Below are 16,234 nucleotides of genomic sequence, written 5' to 3'. Positions count from 1 at the left end.
GTCGTGCTTCGGTAGCTCAGATGGTAGAGCACTTGCCCGCGAAAGGCAAAGGTCCCAAGTTCGAGTCTCGGTCGGGCACGCAGTTTTAATCTGCCAGGAAGTTTCATATCAGCGCACACTCCGCTGCAGAGTGAAAATCTCATTCTGGATACAGAAACTTGGTAAACGTGGGTCCCTCGCCCTGTTCTGTTGCAGGAAAGCACCGACGATGGCCAGCTTTCCAGGGATCGACTTCTCGCCGATCCCAGAGGCTCGGTACGACGACGTCATCAAGCACCTGCGGGACAACTTCTTCGCCGACGAGCCCCTCAACTGCTCGGTGCGGCTCTGTCAGCCTGGAGAACCACACGCCGAGCTGGAAGAGCATGCACTCAGCACGCTGAGGGACAGGCTGTCTTGGATGGCCATGGACACAGACACCGGGCAGGTGAGCCTCCGACGCTCAAACAAAATCCCGAGAGCGTGCGGGTCAGAACGACCAGAGACACTCACAGTCGACATGCAAAAGGATGAGCTTCCTTGTATGGCCTCGTATGAAACTGTTGGGTAAGCGAGCATCGTTTTCGGAGCAGTTTCTGCAGAGGGTACAGATACACAGAGAATCGTAGGCAGGTCTGAAGAAGCTTGCGCGCAGCACTCTGAGGTGAAGGCTCTTCTGGACGGCTCTGTACACAGACGCTGGGCAGATGACGGCAGGGCGGGATGAACGGGTTTCTCTGGAAGCGGTGGGCTCAGACGCTGGGTACCTGAGCGGCTAGATTCACGTTTACGTGAATACGAAGGTCGTACATGGAAGCCCACAGAAATAGAGATTAAGATTTCCAGGGAAGGTGCACCACCAGGCTCAAATTTCTTTCAGATCATCAGCCTTCTGACAGGTTTCACCTCTAATCTCTCTCCTTGCCAGTAGTACTCGTGCCCTTTCTTCAGTTATCTTTTGGCTGGACTCCAATCTATCTCTACCCCTACAGTTTTTATCATCTGCAGATCTCTTTATAACTGTGGAAGCTATTCCCTGAGGTCTTGTCATCCTGTCCTTTCTTCTCGTCCTTCGGAGAACCTCCTCGTCTCTTATCTGTCCACTTCATTCTGGACATCCTTCTAAAGCACCACATCTCATTTCTTTTCCAATTTTCCTACAGTCCGTTATTCATTAACATAAAATACAGTGCTCTAACCTCACATTTTTAGAAGTTTCTTCCTCAGATAAAGGCTTGTGTTGGATACTAGCAGACTTCGCATGCCCAGGAACACCCTCTATGTCTGTGCTCATCTGCTTTTTGTATCCTCCTCGGTTCGTCCGTCACGTGTTATTTTACTTCCAAGGTAGCACAAGTCCATCAATCTCGATGCTAAGGGAATCGCTAGACTTATTTCTGGTACTTCTCAAGCTTTCGTCTTTCTTCGCCTTACTTTCAAACCATTCTCTGTACTCAAAAAATGGTTCAAATGGCTCTGAGCACTAATGGACTTAACATCTGCGGTCATCAGTCCCCTAGAACTTAGAACTACTTAAACCTAACTAAGGACATCACACACATCCATGCCCGAGGCAGGATTCGAACCTGCGACCGTAGCGGTCACGCGGTTCCAGACTGAAGCGCCTAGAACCGCACGGCCACGCGTGCCGGCTTACTCCGTCCAGCAAGTCCCGCAATGTGGTTTTTTTTTTTTCCAACTAGGATAGCAGTGACATCAGCGGATCTTCTCATTGATACTCTTTCAGTCTGAATTTTGATACCACTGTTGAACTTTTCTTCAATATTCTTCCATAGCACCGAGCGAGGTAGCGTAGTGGTTAGCACACTGGACTCGCATTCGGGAGGACGATGGTTCAATCCCGCGTCCGGCCATCCTGATTTAGGTTTTCCGTGATTTCCCTAAATCACTCCGGGCAAATACCGGGATGGTTCCTTTGAAAGGGCACGGCCGACTTCCTTCCCCGTCTTTCCCTGATCCGATGAGACCGATGACCTCGCTGTTTGGTCTCTTACCCCAACCAATCCAATCCAAATCTTCCATAGCATCTTCTTCCTACCGAATGGACAATGTAAGCGAAAGTCTTCATTCCTCTTGTACACCGTTTTCAATCCGTGGTTTCCGTTTTTAGTTTTCCTTTAGTGAAATGAAATGATCGTATGGCATTGTCAGTCGGGAGGTCCCATTCGGGTTCGGCCACCAAGCGCAAGTCTTATTTCAGTCGACGCGACATTGGGCGACTTGCGTGCTGATGATCAGAATGAAATGATGATGATGACAACACAACACGCAGTCCATGAGCGGAGCAAATCTTCAACCTGGCCGGGAATCGAACCCGGGTCCGCTGCAGAGGAGGAAAGAACGTTACCACCCATCTTAGCAGGCGGACTTTTCGTTTAGTAAAGATACCTGATGGTTTTGTTGTATACTGAGCGTTGTAGTGTAATAAATATGTAATGTATTGAATCGATTGTGAGAAAGCTAAGTGGCGAAGACGTTATCTGAGAGACTCTATGATAATTATATCGTTGACTCGGAATATTACTCTCTATGTGGTTTACTCGTAACTAGGGGTGACTAGAGTTTTCTGTTCGCTTCTTTTGATGTTATGTGGAGAATTGTACAAGAGACACAATAAATCGTTATTATTTCATGAGAACAAAGTTGAACATCACGACGTTTATTAGTATTTTCGGAAGTATTGAAATAGCAGAATTGTTTCAGATTGAATGCGACGTGTACGGGAAGAGACGTGGACAACAGCACTCGAACCTGCTATCTCATGTATGAATAGTTGCTAAAAATATCCAGCCGTCTCTCCCAAGACTCTTCATACGCGCAACAAACAGTAATTCTTTTAACAGCACTATCAGAGACAATTTTATCACGTTGTTACGATCTTTTACTGCGAGCATAATACATCGACAACAGACAAACAAAAAATAGACAAACACATAAAAGAATCTACCACAGCGTCCCTCTTAAGAGTCATTGGGCGTATTTCCTTTGGTATTTTGGCAGATACTTCCAATTTCTTTTTGTGTAGTTGGAGTCATCCCAAACAAATGTCGCTCATCAAGTCTTTCATTGGATGCCTGGCGTGGACGGTAACAGTCGGTTTCTTTCCTGTTGCAGACAAAATCACCTTTATAGTGAAATTTTACGTGCCCATCCGACAGAGCAGTCCCGAATTAGTCTGCCGCGGTATTCCCTTTCCCGATATGTATTAACAGGGACAGCGAAACGCGAAGAATACCTGGTACTACAGCAGCCACTGAGCAGCGCTGCTGCATGGCTGGCAGCAGGCAGCGCCGGCCATTTTCAGCCAGGTGTCCGGATACTTTTGATCACATAGTGTATCAACTCACCACGTCCTAACTGAAAGGCAACTAACGACCGTTACAGCGTATATTTAAAGCAAACCTGATTGCATCCTCATAGTGGTGCTAATGGCGCCATTGTTATGCGACTGGCGCGAAATTTGAATAGACGTCATCTTTCAGACGTAGAAACACGCCTACCAACTTCCGTTAGTGTCGCACAATGTATAGTTGTTTTGTTGTTCCATACCTCCTGCATTAATTTGGACGAATAGTTTCGCAACACCTCGTATAAATCGCGTACGCATCGTATTTCAGTGCCTTCTTCATTATTTTCTGTGAAGCACGTTTCATTATACAGTAAAAGCTTGATTAACGGTCACTCTTTAAACCGTCAGTTTAACTGTCACTGCTGTCACAGCATAATAATACTGTAATAACAGAATGCTCTAAGGCGCAGTGACGCGTTCGCTTTGTTTATTTACTCCATTTTAGTAGCAAGTGAATGTACCCGCCCGCCGTAGAATGGTACATAAAATATGACCTTCAGTTGACGTGCTAACACATATCCCCCTTTTCTTGTCTTTGTCTCACTTGTGAGTCAACTATCACCACTGGATCGATTTCCAGTTGTGGCGAGAAGACTGTAATTGTCGCAGTGTATCCAGCGGGCTGTGCCGTGTTACGTGTTTTCCACTTGAATAAGCTTCTTTGACTAATATTTTACACTACCGTATTTAGTGCAGGTGTGTGTGATACAGTGACTTGATATAATGTCTGAAAAACGTAAACGTGTTGTTTTAGGACTTAATCAAAAACTTGAAATTATAAACGCTTAAGAAAGGGCGAAACTGCGACAAATGTAGCGCTGATTTATGGTACTGGAAGAACAACAGTTTACGATATAAAACGTGATGCTGATAAAATAGAACAACATGTGTAAACAATGCAGAGCATGGATGGAGATGTGCGAACAAGAAAGACAATGAAACCTGCAAAATATGATGAATTGGACACTGCAATGTACCGATGGTTTATACAAGCAATAAGTCAGGGGATTCCACTTTCGGGGAATAATAATGGCCAAGGCTGTTGAAATGAACAACAAACTTGACGGTGACTCGTCTTTTAAAGCAAGTATCGGATGGCTCGACAAGTTTAAATTTCGTCAACTTGATATCAGTGGAGAAAAACAGCGCGGATAGCTCTGTAATTGCTGAGTTCCGGGAACAATTTAAAGAAAAAATGGCTGAATTGAATCTTGTTAGGGAGCAAGTTTACAATTGTGGTGAAACTGGGCTTCACTGGAAGGCTTTACCACAAAAGACATCAGCATCACTCTCTGAAAAAGCTGCTCCAGGTTTCGAAGTACAAAAAGATCGCATCACTGCTATGGTTTGCGCAAATGCGACCGGCAATCATAGGCTACCCGTACTTGTGATTGGGAAATCAAGAAAACCTCGTGCATTCAATAATTTGAATTTGAATACTCTCCCTGCACAATACTACGCCCAGAAGAGTGCTTGGATGGATCAATCAATTTTTTCTGACTGGATTCACAAACAATTTCTACCTCAAGTTAGAGCACATTTGGCTGAAAAAAAGTTACCACAGAAAGCGCTATTGCTATTAGACAATGCCCCAACGCACCCTACTTGTGAAATGAAAAGTGATGACGGCAACATAACATGTCTCTTCCTTCCAGCAAACACAACTTCACTTATACAGCCCATGGATCAGAGAATCATAGAAAACATGAAACGTCGTTATAGAAAAATATTTATCAAAAGTTTGCTCTCATCTGATGAAACAACATCTATAAAACAGTTTTGGAGGTCTTAAAGTATTAAAGATGCCATTTTCAATGTTGCCAGTGCATGGAGTGATCTGTCAGTGTCAAATCTCAAGAACGGCTGGAATAAACTTTGGCCTAAACCTAGAGGTGAAGAATCGGAGGAACCAGAGTGTGTGACAGTTGACGAGATGGTCAATTTGGGCAATAATTTACATATCAGCACAAATTTGACGTCAGAATAAGTATCAGAGTGGGTAGAGTGTGACAAAGTGGACGGGGGTTTTCAAATTTTGAGTGATGGCGAAATTGTTGCCAGCATAAGTGCCACCAAAGGAGAAGCCACCAAGAAGACGAGTGTTCAAACCATGAAGAAAAGCAAACTATTAGCCATTTAGAGGCCGAAACAATGCCGTCCAAGTGTATAGTATGGTTTGAAAGTCAAGAAGAGGCTAATGCAACGCAGGCACTACTGCTCCGAAAAATACGAAATATTACCTCGAACATCAAAAAGGCAGAAGTGATTGACTGACTATATCCAAGCTAGATAAACTATTTCACCTGTAAGTTTATAGTACAGTACAGTACTGTACATTACGTATTTTGCAACTTTTTTAGCTACTGTACGGATGTTTTTATCATGTAATAAATAGTTTTATTTGCTATTACAATCGTGTTTAATTGGTTGTCGCTCCGAAATACTATTTCTGTGAAAGTGATATGTGTCTATACATAAAATAATTGATTCAGGTTATGTTTTGGAGGAATACAGTGTTTCTGTTATCCGCCTATTCGCTCAACCGTCACGACCATGGTCCCGAAGATGTCAGTTAATCGAGTTTCCACTGTACCACACGTTCTTGCAACGTTCTGGCCATGTTGCTTCTCGGATGTTTCTTGTTTGAGAAGGTTCTATGGTTGCTACAGTTCCTTTACAGGCACTTGAGAGTCAACGGCGTTGTTAAATCGAGTCCTATAGTCCGTTTACCTTTGAAACCATGCTCCGTCTGAGCTGAAGTGAATATTTAGATCCATATAACCCTGAGCAACATGCGTGAGTAACCATTCGCAATAGTGTTGTTGTTGTGCATAATACGTACCTTGTAATGCTTCCATCGCTCTCATTTTGTGTGCTCGCTTACGTAGCAGCTTCAACGTATTCTGGCATGACGTTCATGTTTGTGGAGTGGATAGACGTCTAGTTGATTTCCGTGGACGTCTTAAAATAGTCTCGTGAACACGTTCAATATTTTCCGGCCAGTAGACTTCCTTTACACGGTTCCCTTTGACGTTAACGACTGATTCTATTGCTCTAAATTTAGTGATCAGTTTCTGCACAACACTTTTTGCAGGAGTAGCTGACTTCCGATAAATAACGTGAACCTCTCCTTTAACGTTTTTCAACGGTAACGTCCAAAATATGCTTCAAGAACAAAAACTCTTTGCCGGCCGCGGTGGTCTAGCGGTTCTGGCGCTGCAGTCCGGAACCGCAGGACTGCTACGGTCGCAGGTTCGAATCCTGCCTCGGGCATGGGTGTGTGTGATGTCCTTACGTTAGTTAGGTTTAAGCAGGTCTAAGTTCTAGAGGACTTATGACCTAAGATGTTGAGTCCCATAGTGCTCAGAGCCATTTGAACCAAAAACTTTTTGTTCGATTCCTGTAGAATTGTACTCACAACAAGCTTCAGAGTACTGACAACGCAGCAGTGGTAACTAAATCGCGGCTCTAGCGTTAAGAAATAACAACACTCTGATAGCTTCAAATATCACGTTAAGTTTAACACGTGGCCTCTTTCATCTTGGCCACTGCGTGTAATATGCTATACAGCAATCCTGAAATTCGTCCACTGGTGCCGGCCGAAGTGGCCGAGCGGTTCTAGGCGCTACAGTCTGGAACCGCGCGACCGCTACGGTCTCAGGTTCGAATCCTGCCTCGGGCATGGATGTGTGTGATGTCCTTACGTTAGTTAGGTTTAAGTAGTTCTAAGTTCTAGGGAACTGACGACCGCAGAAGTTAAGTCCCATAGTGGTCAGAGCCATTTGAACCATCCACCGATGTCCCACATGTTCAGGCCCAGAGACATTGTTGACTGACGAGACGATCTGTAACGGCTGGTGGCCTGACGAGCGAACGGCGGTGACGCAGTTCGTGCTCTGTCCGCAGGTGGTGGGGGTGGCGCTGAACGGCGTGTCGCGGCGTGGCGACTTGGCCGAGGCGCAGGAGCGGCTGGCCGCCGTCTCGGACGACAAGTTCCGCACCATCTTCGGACTTCTGTACGGCGTCAACCGCCGGCTGGACCTGTTCGCAGCGCACGGCGTCGACCAGATCTTCGAGTGCCGCATCCTGTCGGTGGACTCGCGGTACCGAGGTCGCGGTCTGGCCAGGCGCCTGCTCCAGCTGAGCGAGGGGACGGCCAGGGAGAGAGGCTTCAAGGTGAGTACTCTTCTGACCACCAGCGTGCCTAGGTGCTACTGGAGATAAGCGAGGGGGTCAATGGAGAGTGAGTCTTCGAGATTAGTACTGGACTTTGTCCCACGACTCGATCACCAATGCGGTAATGGGGGTCATCACGAAGTGAGGCTTCAAGTTAAGTACTGGCCTGCCTAGATCCAACGGTGTAGTCATGAGTGAAGTGTCAGCAGTCTACGGTAGCTCAGTAGGGGGGTCACCGCTGAGCTGAGTACTGCGCTCTCAAAATCCCATGGTGTAATCACCAGTGGGGCATCGGGGATCTGCAGCAGCTCCATCATAAAACGTGGCTTCAAGCTGAGTACTGCGCTGTCTAAATCCCATGGCATGATCACCACTGGGGTATCGAGGATCTGCAGTAGCTCCGTAAGGGGGCCAGTGTGAAAAATGGCTTCAAGCTGAGTACTGTGCTGTCTAAATCCCATGGCATGATCACCACTGGGGTATCGGGGATCTGCAGTAGCTCCATAAGGGGGCTACTGTAAAACATAGCTTCAAGCTGAGTACTGGGCTGTCTAAATCCCATTGTGTGATCACTAATGGTGTCATGCTGATCTATATTAGCTCAATAAGGGCACCACCAGTGTGGCGACTCAGTGTGGCGACTTCGCAAAATGACCTGTTAGATGGAATGCTTTAAAACCCAGACAGTAGGCAGTCAAATGATGCAGCTTTGCAAGGAGACCATCGTAAAGCAATGCATCAGGTACACATGTGTATCTCGTGAACACCAGTGGGGTGGATAGCAACTGGAACAGTCCACTATGGAAACCAACGAATTTGTAGTCTAAGTATGTACTGACCCATCCATGGGATAGAATCTGACCACGAGCAGGCTGTCTGCCGCTTTTGGTATGCTGTGCGGCGACTTTCAGGGTGTGAGGTTACCAGATGTCAAACTGACCTGTAAAGTGATATGGACTGAAGTCGAGTGAGGAGTCAGCCACACGATTCAACACTGCAAGGACACTACCAGGAAGCAATACTTCAGGCTCATACTACTGTATATATGTGTATCTTGCGAACACCACAGGGTTGGATAGCAACTGTTACAGCCCAGTATGGAGACTACCGAATTTTTTCTCAAAATGTATACCAGCCCTGCCTGTGAGACACGATTTGGCTGTGTGCAGTCCGCCTGTTAGGTTCCAGTATACTGTGTGGTGATTTTCTGGCATGACTTGTCCAGATTGCTAACTGATATTGTTTCAACTCCAGTGAGGAGGCAGGCAAACGACGCTACTCTGCATGGAGGCTGCCAGAGAAGAATGCTGCAGGTTCATGCTAGCCTACATAAGTATGTGTTGTAAACACTGCCCTGATGTGTAGCAACTGCTGCAGTAGAGACTAACAACAACCGAATTTGTCCTCAATAAATGTACTGACCCACCTAGAAGACTTTGAGTAGGCTACCTGTCATCTGCTGGTCCATTGCATGGAGATTTCCAAGGAGTGAGGTGTCTACGTCAGAAACTTCCTTGTTACATGGTACCGTTTCAACTCCTATAAGGAAGTAGGCACTTCGATGCAGCTCTGCAAGGAAACAGCAGGGAAGCAATAGCAGCTGCCGTAGCCTGGTTCACAGACATCAAAAATTTTCCTGAACATCCGCCTACTATACATGAACTGGCCTAAAGTAGGCTGCTAAGCAGTTGCGTCTGCAGTGTGTAGTTACGTCCAGGAAGTGAAATGTCTATATCACCAAAGGATTTATTACATAATATTGGTGAATAATTGGCAGCCAATGCTGTACAATCGCAATAAAGTCATGAGATGTTCAACTGACTCTTTTATTAGGACATGTTATGCGTTTTGGGATTACACCAATCTTCAGACATCACAAACTTCAACAGCCTTGACAATCTACGCTTTTCGGCAGTGCATTTGCACCAGCAACATTCAAATTTTGACAAGCAGAAAATGTATCTTGACTTATTTGAGAAAACGGCGAGGACGCAAAAACTGAATCTACAGTATTTGCAAAATTGTGTCCTATCATTTCGGATTCCTGAGGCGAGCTGTTGCCGAGCGATCGATCGATAATGCTTCCCTGTTCACTAATTGTTTCACTGCCTACGCCATTGTTTGCCGCCCGCTCCATTTCCCTATGCACAGTTACCAAATTACTATGTTGAACATTAGTTAATTCATTACATGGTGGCGCTAACACACTACTTTCGTCTTCACTGTCATTTCTCAGTTTACTTTGGAGCCTACTATGACGTTTTTCACACGCCATTATTGTCACAATATTTCACACAACAACACAGAAAAACACAATTTGAAGAGCAAAAATAGGGGAATACATTAACATAGCACTGAAAATAATATCTAGTTAATTGCAAGCGCAGCTGCGAAATACTTGGTGCAAATCTACATGCATGCCACAACTGTTTTACTGTACAACAATGAAAGACTGCAACTACAAAGGAGATTCTCAACACAATTACGCACTAGCATTAAACAAAATCTACACTAATTACACAAACTACAACAAAAAAATCAGAAGATTCCAGTGAGGTATCCTCGGCTAAGGGTCGACATATGAAACGTCCCCTTAGAACAATTGTACACGACTGTGCTTAAACTGACACACAATATTTTTAGCGCAACCCAATCTGACTTTCAATAATCCCTAAAAACGAATGGCCCTGACTAACATTAACCTATACCTTTCACAAATCACTTACCTCACAAAAATCTTGGTTACTCGAACTACTGCAATACAGCGAGCGCCACTACTGGCAGCTAAATAAAAGATTCAAACTACAGAAGGCACTAACTACTGATAGGCATAGTTAGCAAATGAAAGATTTTAACAAACAATGTATTTAACTTAATACTGTTGAAAAAGCATAATATACATAGCAGTTCATAATATCCATTCTGTACTCAAAAATCCGCCATCTCATTTCCCACATCCACCACTGCTGGCGGCTCACCTCCAACTGCGCAACGCTACGCGCTGTTCACATCCAGCTGCCGCTGCCCAACACTACACAATGGCAGACAACAATGCAAACTAGCTACAGACTGCACACAGCACAGCCAGTGATTTTCATATAGAGCGCTATGTAACGTTGCCAATAAGAAAACATAAACAGCCTACTTACATAAAGAAAACATAAACAGCCTACTTACAACCAATCTTCAGACATCACAAACTTCAACAGCCTTGACAACGTACATGCTCTTCTTCAAGACTGATTGTGTCCTAGTTATAGAGATATGTTATTGGACACTTTCTTTGAGTTGTCAAGACTGTGCGCCTGGTTGGTTATGAAGGAGTTGAAGTTTGTGATGTCTGAAGATGGGTATAACCCCAAAACGCGTAACATGATCTAACAAAAGAGCCAATTGAACATCTCGTGACTTTATTGCGATTGTACAATGTTGGTTGTCAATTACTAACATAAAAATGATCACAGGCCTCAGACGGGATTTCATATTGGTGAATGCCCGTGAGGAGGCAGGCAGATGATACAACTCCGCAAGGACACTGCCTTGAAGCAGTGCTTCAGGTTTTCTTCTATTCTATATTCTTACATCTCGTGTTAACATCACCGGGGTGCGTAGCAAGCAGGCTAGGGACCATAGAGTTAGTCCTTAATGTATGCCCTGGCCTGCCAACAAGACACGTGGCTATCTTAACTGTCTCTCTCTCTCTCTCTCTCTAAGACACGTGGCTATCTTAACTGTCTTTCTCTCTCTCTCTCTCTCTCTCTATTACGTAACTTCTGCCTCCCTTCTTGAAAAAATACTGTGAATTGTCACACACTTCTGACAGAAGTCGATTTGGGTCCTAGTGACTTGCATTCTGTGGTTTTGTGTGGAACTACAGAATGTTTTAAAACCTAACATAACATCAATTTACAGCCGCATACCAACCAAAGAAACAATAACAATAACTGAAAGCCATCTGACATAGATAAACGTTATCCCACAAACACAGACACAAGAACTCTCAACATTTTGAAAGTAATCACAGGACGAGGAAGTTGTTTTGGCTAACATCTTCCTCAGTCACCTTGAAAACAAAATATATGAATAAATAATAAAGCAAAAATGGTAGGAAGTAACATCTGTGTGCTAGTACTGCTCTGGTGATGAGATATTTCGCTAGGCAAATGAGAAACATGACCATATACTACAATTACACAGACCCATCAATACAGTGTCCCAAAAATCCACTTCAGACCTGAAACTGCAGCAGCCACAAAAGATAAATTTTCTAGACATCACAATAGAAAGCAACAAGCACAAATACTGGTTCTCAACATACAGAAAACTACGTCAACCAATGCAGTTATTCACAAAAGGTCAAACCACCTTACAGTCTACAATAAGAGCAACACAGATTCCCCCTACAAATGCTGGACAGAACTGCAGTGGGCAACGACAGCTGTGCACAAGAACTAAACATAATCAGACAGATTGCCAGAGAAAATGTCTGCAAAATAAACGCTATCGACAAATTGAACTGTAAAATAAAAACTCAACAAAAGGTGCACAACTGAGTCACAGAAGAATATACCACTAACAACCACACCATTGAGAACATACAAATCACACAAGATAAAGAAACCACAAAGAACAGGAAAACATGGCACACACTGACATTTGACAACAAAATAACGTACAGAATAGGAAATACTACGAGAAAAGAAGGTATAGACGTAGCATATAGAACAACACACTGCAGAAAAATTAAAATACCTAATAACATCATAGATTAATTTAACAAAGCTGGTATACCTATACAAGCAACGGCTTTGCCGCAGTGGATACACCGGTTCCCGTGAGATCACCGAACTTAAGCGCTGTCGGACTTGGTCAACACTTGGGTGGGTAACCATCCAGGCCGCCATGCGCTGTTACCATTTTTCGGGGTGCTCTCAGCCTCGCGATGCCAATTGAGGAGCTACTCGACCGAATAGTAGCGGCTTCGGTCAAGAATACAATCTTACGACCGGGAGAGCGGTGTGCTGACCCCACGCCTCTCCTATCCGCATCCTCCACCGAGGATGACACGGCGGTCGGATGGTTCCGTCAGGCTACTCGTGGCCTGAAGACGGAGTGCTTTTTTTGGTATACCTATATACCAGCTAAACTGCAAAGACTGTTTTTCAGTATACATCGGACAGACATGTAGAAATTTCAGGATACCATACATGGATCATTTACGAGCAGTGAAAAGGGACAGCACAGACCTGCAATTGTACTAAAACACAGTTACCAACTGTGCGATTTTTTTAACGATGGAAGACAAAGCTGCCAGACGTGGCAAAAAGGTCATCAATAACCAAACAGTACTCTGCAATAAAAATCTATTGAACACTCTAAATTAACTATCAAGCAAGACGAAATAAAATACACACACATACAAAGGGTGAGAGAGAGAGAGAGAGAGAGAGAGAGAATGAAAGAAAACAAACGGAACCAACTGAAATGATAACAAAACAATGAGACCAGCGACAGACAAAAGTGCACGAAAAATGTAATCCATGCAATAAATCGCGTGACACAAACTGAGCTCAAAATTGCAATGTGGTAACATATTTTATCGATATGATGTGGAGCAAGTCAGAAAATGATGAACTGTTTCTTTTTTATAATATCCATTTCACACAACTATGTTTAATGTTGTTTATTAACCATCAATTCTGTGAGCTAAAGTGGAGGCATGTTTGATAAAGATCCATGATTATTAAATAATGTACTATGCGGTCTCAGAGTCTGTTGATGGCCGACATGTAGTCGTGGTAATGAAGCTCTGAACGGTGTGAAATCGATGGCAATTAATAGACAACATTAAACAGAGGTGTGTGAAATGAATATCATAATAATGAGATTAAGTAGTTTACTGCTATCCTCGAAAAGTCTACAGGGTGTTACAAAAAGGTACGGCCAAACTTTCAGGAAACATTCCTCACACACAAATAAAGAAAAGATGTTATGTGGACATGTGTCCGGAAACGCTTAATTTCCATGTTAGAGCTCATTTTAGGTTCGTCAGTATGTACTGTACTTCCTCGATTCACCGTCAGTTGGCCCAATTGAAGGAAGGTAATGTTGACTTCGGTGCTTGTGCTGACATGCGACTCATTGCTCTACAGTACTAGCATCAAGCACATCAGTACGTAGCATCAACAGGTTAGTGTTCATCACGAACGTGGTTTTGCAGTCAGTGCAATGTTTACAATTGCGGAGTTGGCAGATGCCCATTTGATGTATGGATTAGCACGAGGCAATAGCCGTGGCGCGGTACATTTGTATCGAGACAGATTTCCAGAACGAAGGTGTCCCGACAGGAAGACGTTCGAAGCAATTGATCGGCGTCTTAGGGATCACGGAACATTCCAGCCTATTACTTGCGACTGGGGAAGACCTAGAACGACGAGGACACCTGCAGTGGACGAGGCAATTCTTCGTGCAGTTGACGATAACCCTAATGTCAGCGACAGAGAAGTTGCTGCTGTACAAGGTAACGTTGACCACGTCACTGTATGGAGAGTGCTACGGGAGAACCAGTTGTTTCCGTACCATGTACAGCGTGTGCAGGCACTATCAGCAGCTGATTGGCCTCCACGGGTACACTTCTGCGAATGGTTCATCCAACAATGTGTCAATCCTCATTTCAGCGCAAATGTTCTCTTTACGGATGAGGCATCATTCCAACGTGATCGAATTGTAAATTTTCACAATCAACATGTGTGGGCTGACGAAAATCCGCACGCAGTTCTGCAATCACGTCATCAACACTGATTTTCTGTGAACGTTTGGGCAGGCATTGTTGGTGATGTCTTGATTGGGCCCCATGTTCTTCCACCTCCGCTCAATGGAGCACGTTATCATGATTTCATACGGGATACTCTACCTGTGCTGCTAGAACATGTGCCTTTACAAGTACGACACAACACGTGGTTCATGCACGATGGAGTTCCTGCACATTTCAGTCGAAGTGTTCGTACGCTTCTCAACAACAGATTCGGTGATCGATGGATTGGTAGAGGCAGACCAATTCCATGGCCTCCACGCTCTCCTGACCTCAACCCTCTTGACTTTCATTTATGGGGGCATTTGAAAGCTCTTGTCTACGCAACCCCGGTACCAAATGTAGAGACTCTTCGTGCTCGTATTGTGGACGGCTGTGATACAATACGCCATTCTCCAATGCTGCATCAGCGCATCAGGGATTCCGTGCGACGGAGGGTGGATGCATGTATCCTCGCTAACGGAGGACATTTTGAACATTTCCTGTAACAAAGTGTTTGAAGTAACGCTGGTACGTTCTGTTGCTGTGTGTTTGCATTCCATGATTAATGTGATTTGAAGAGAAGTAATAAAATGAGCTGTAACATGGAAAGTAAGCGTTTCCGGACACATGTCCACATAACATATTTTCTTTCTTTGTGTGTGAGGAATGTTTCCTGAAAGTTTGGCCGTACCTTTTTGTAACACACTGTATAACAGCGGACGTCCCAAATTTTTTCAAGCAACATGAAAGGTTTTAACAACAGCTTGTAGTGATCGTGTCATTCATGTACACACTATGTTGGTCCATTTTCGGTTACTTGGAATCCAAATATCAATAAACTTTGTTGGCCATTTATTCAGGATGGGATGATTTGTTGACGGTGACATCAGGGTACTTTTGGTTGTGAGCCAGAGAGTGCTGTCAGATGTGGTGTTCCAGCAGCTGCTGAAGGAGGACGCCACAGGCCTCTTCTCACAGCGGGTCGCAGAATCCCTGGGTCTGCAGACGGCGTGCCAGGTTCGCTACTGCGACTACACCGCGGAGGACACTGGTGAGATCGTCTTCCACACGCCGCAGCCGCACGACTGCCTCAAGATCATGGTAAAGGTGCTCGACTAAATTCCACAGGGTGGTTGTACCAACACTGCTTTCGCAAACTAAAGTGCCACGATCCCAATCACCTCTTCGGACAAACAAGATTCCTCCCGAACCCTTAACCAGTACCAACACCTTTTGACCACATCGATACAAGGTCAGTGAGAGATGTTCGATGCTGTTTCTCAAAACATCTCTGGACCAGCATGACATATTGGAGGTCAGCAGCTGTTCGGCTGGTAGCATTATTGCTGAAGCTGACAATAAAACGAGCTTTCACAACAGCCGCTGCTCGAGATAAGTGTGTTGAGCCTCACAGTGTAGCTGAATCCTAATGGTGCCACACTGGTATGAGGCAGTCAAACACGTAGCCATCTCTGCTGCTGCACTGTCGCGTGGGACCATCTCCAGCTTTGAGTTCACCTGCTCATCTTTCCTTCTGGTATGCCATTACGTTTCTCTCAGAGGTGAAAAGTGACGATCCTCAGCTTCAGAGACCAAACACTGTTTAGTTGGCCATCACCCAAATTCTCTAAAACAATGCAGATATTGACAAGAAGACTGTACAGAACAGCACTGTTCCAGCCCTGACCTTATACATCTCACAAATATTAATTAACATATGAAGAATCAGTCAGCTAAATACTTTCCTTCTTTCAGCATGAGAGTGTCCAGTTAACATCTCTTTTCAACGCAATGAAAGTAATCGCTGAACTGTCTCTTATAACATACCAACCGAGATACATACTTTTAGTCCATTAGTGTCTGAATAAAGTGGAGCTTTTTCTCTTGTGGCCTCCAAGACTTGTATTCCTTGTTCG

At 44.5% G+C, this 16,234-nt stretch overlaps 1 protein-coding gene across 1 annotated transcript; it reads left to right on the top strand.

Moving 5' to 3' along the window:
* The first annotated feature begins 208 nt into the window (after window positions 1-208).
* Window positions 209-15,437, top strand: LOC126106587 (arylalkylamine N-acetyltransferase 1). The gene is made up of 3 exons (XM_049912932.1): window positions 209-427; window positions 7,256-7,525; window positions 15,261-15,437. Exons 1-3 carry the CDS (start codon window positions 209-211, stop codon window positions 15,435-15,437), a joined length of 666 nt encoding a protein of 221 aa, XP_049768889.1.
* Window positions 15,438-16,234: the final 797 nt, after the last annotated feature.

Source organism: Schistocerca cancellata, chromosome 10, assembly GCF_023864275.1.
Source record: "Schistocerca cancellata isolate TAMUIC-IGC-003103 chromosome 10, iqSchCanc2.1, whole genome shotgun sequence".
Classification (NCBI taxonomy): domain Eukaryota; kingdom Metazoa; phylum Arthropoda; class Insecta; order Orthoptera; family Acrididae; genus Schistocerca; species Schistocerca cancellata.
The sequence above is the reverse complement of the archived record's forward strand: the minus strand, read 5'-3'. Positions and strand labels throughout refer to the sequence as shown.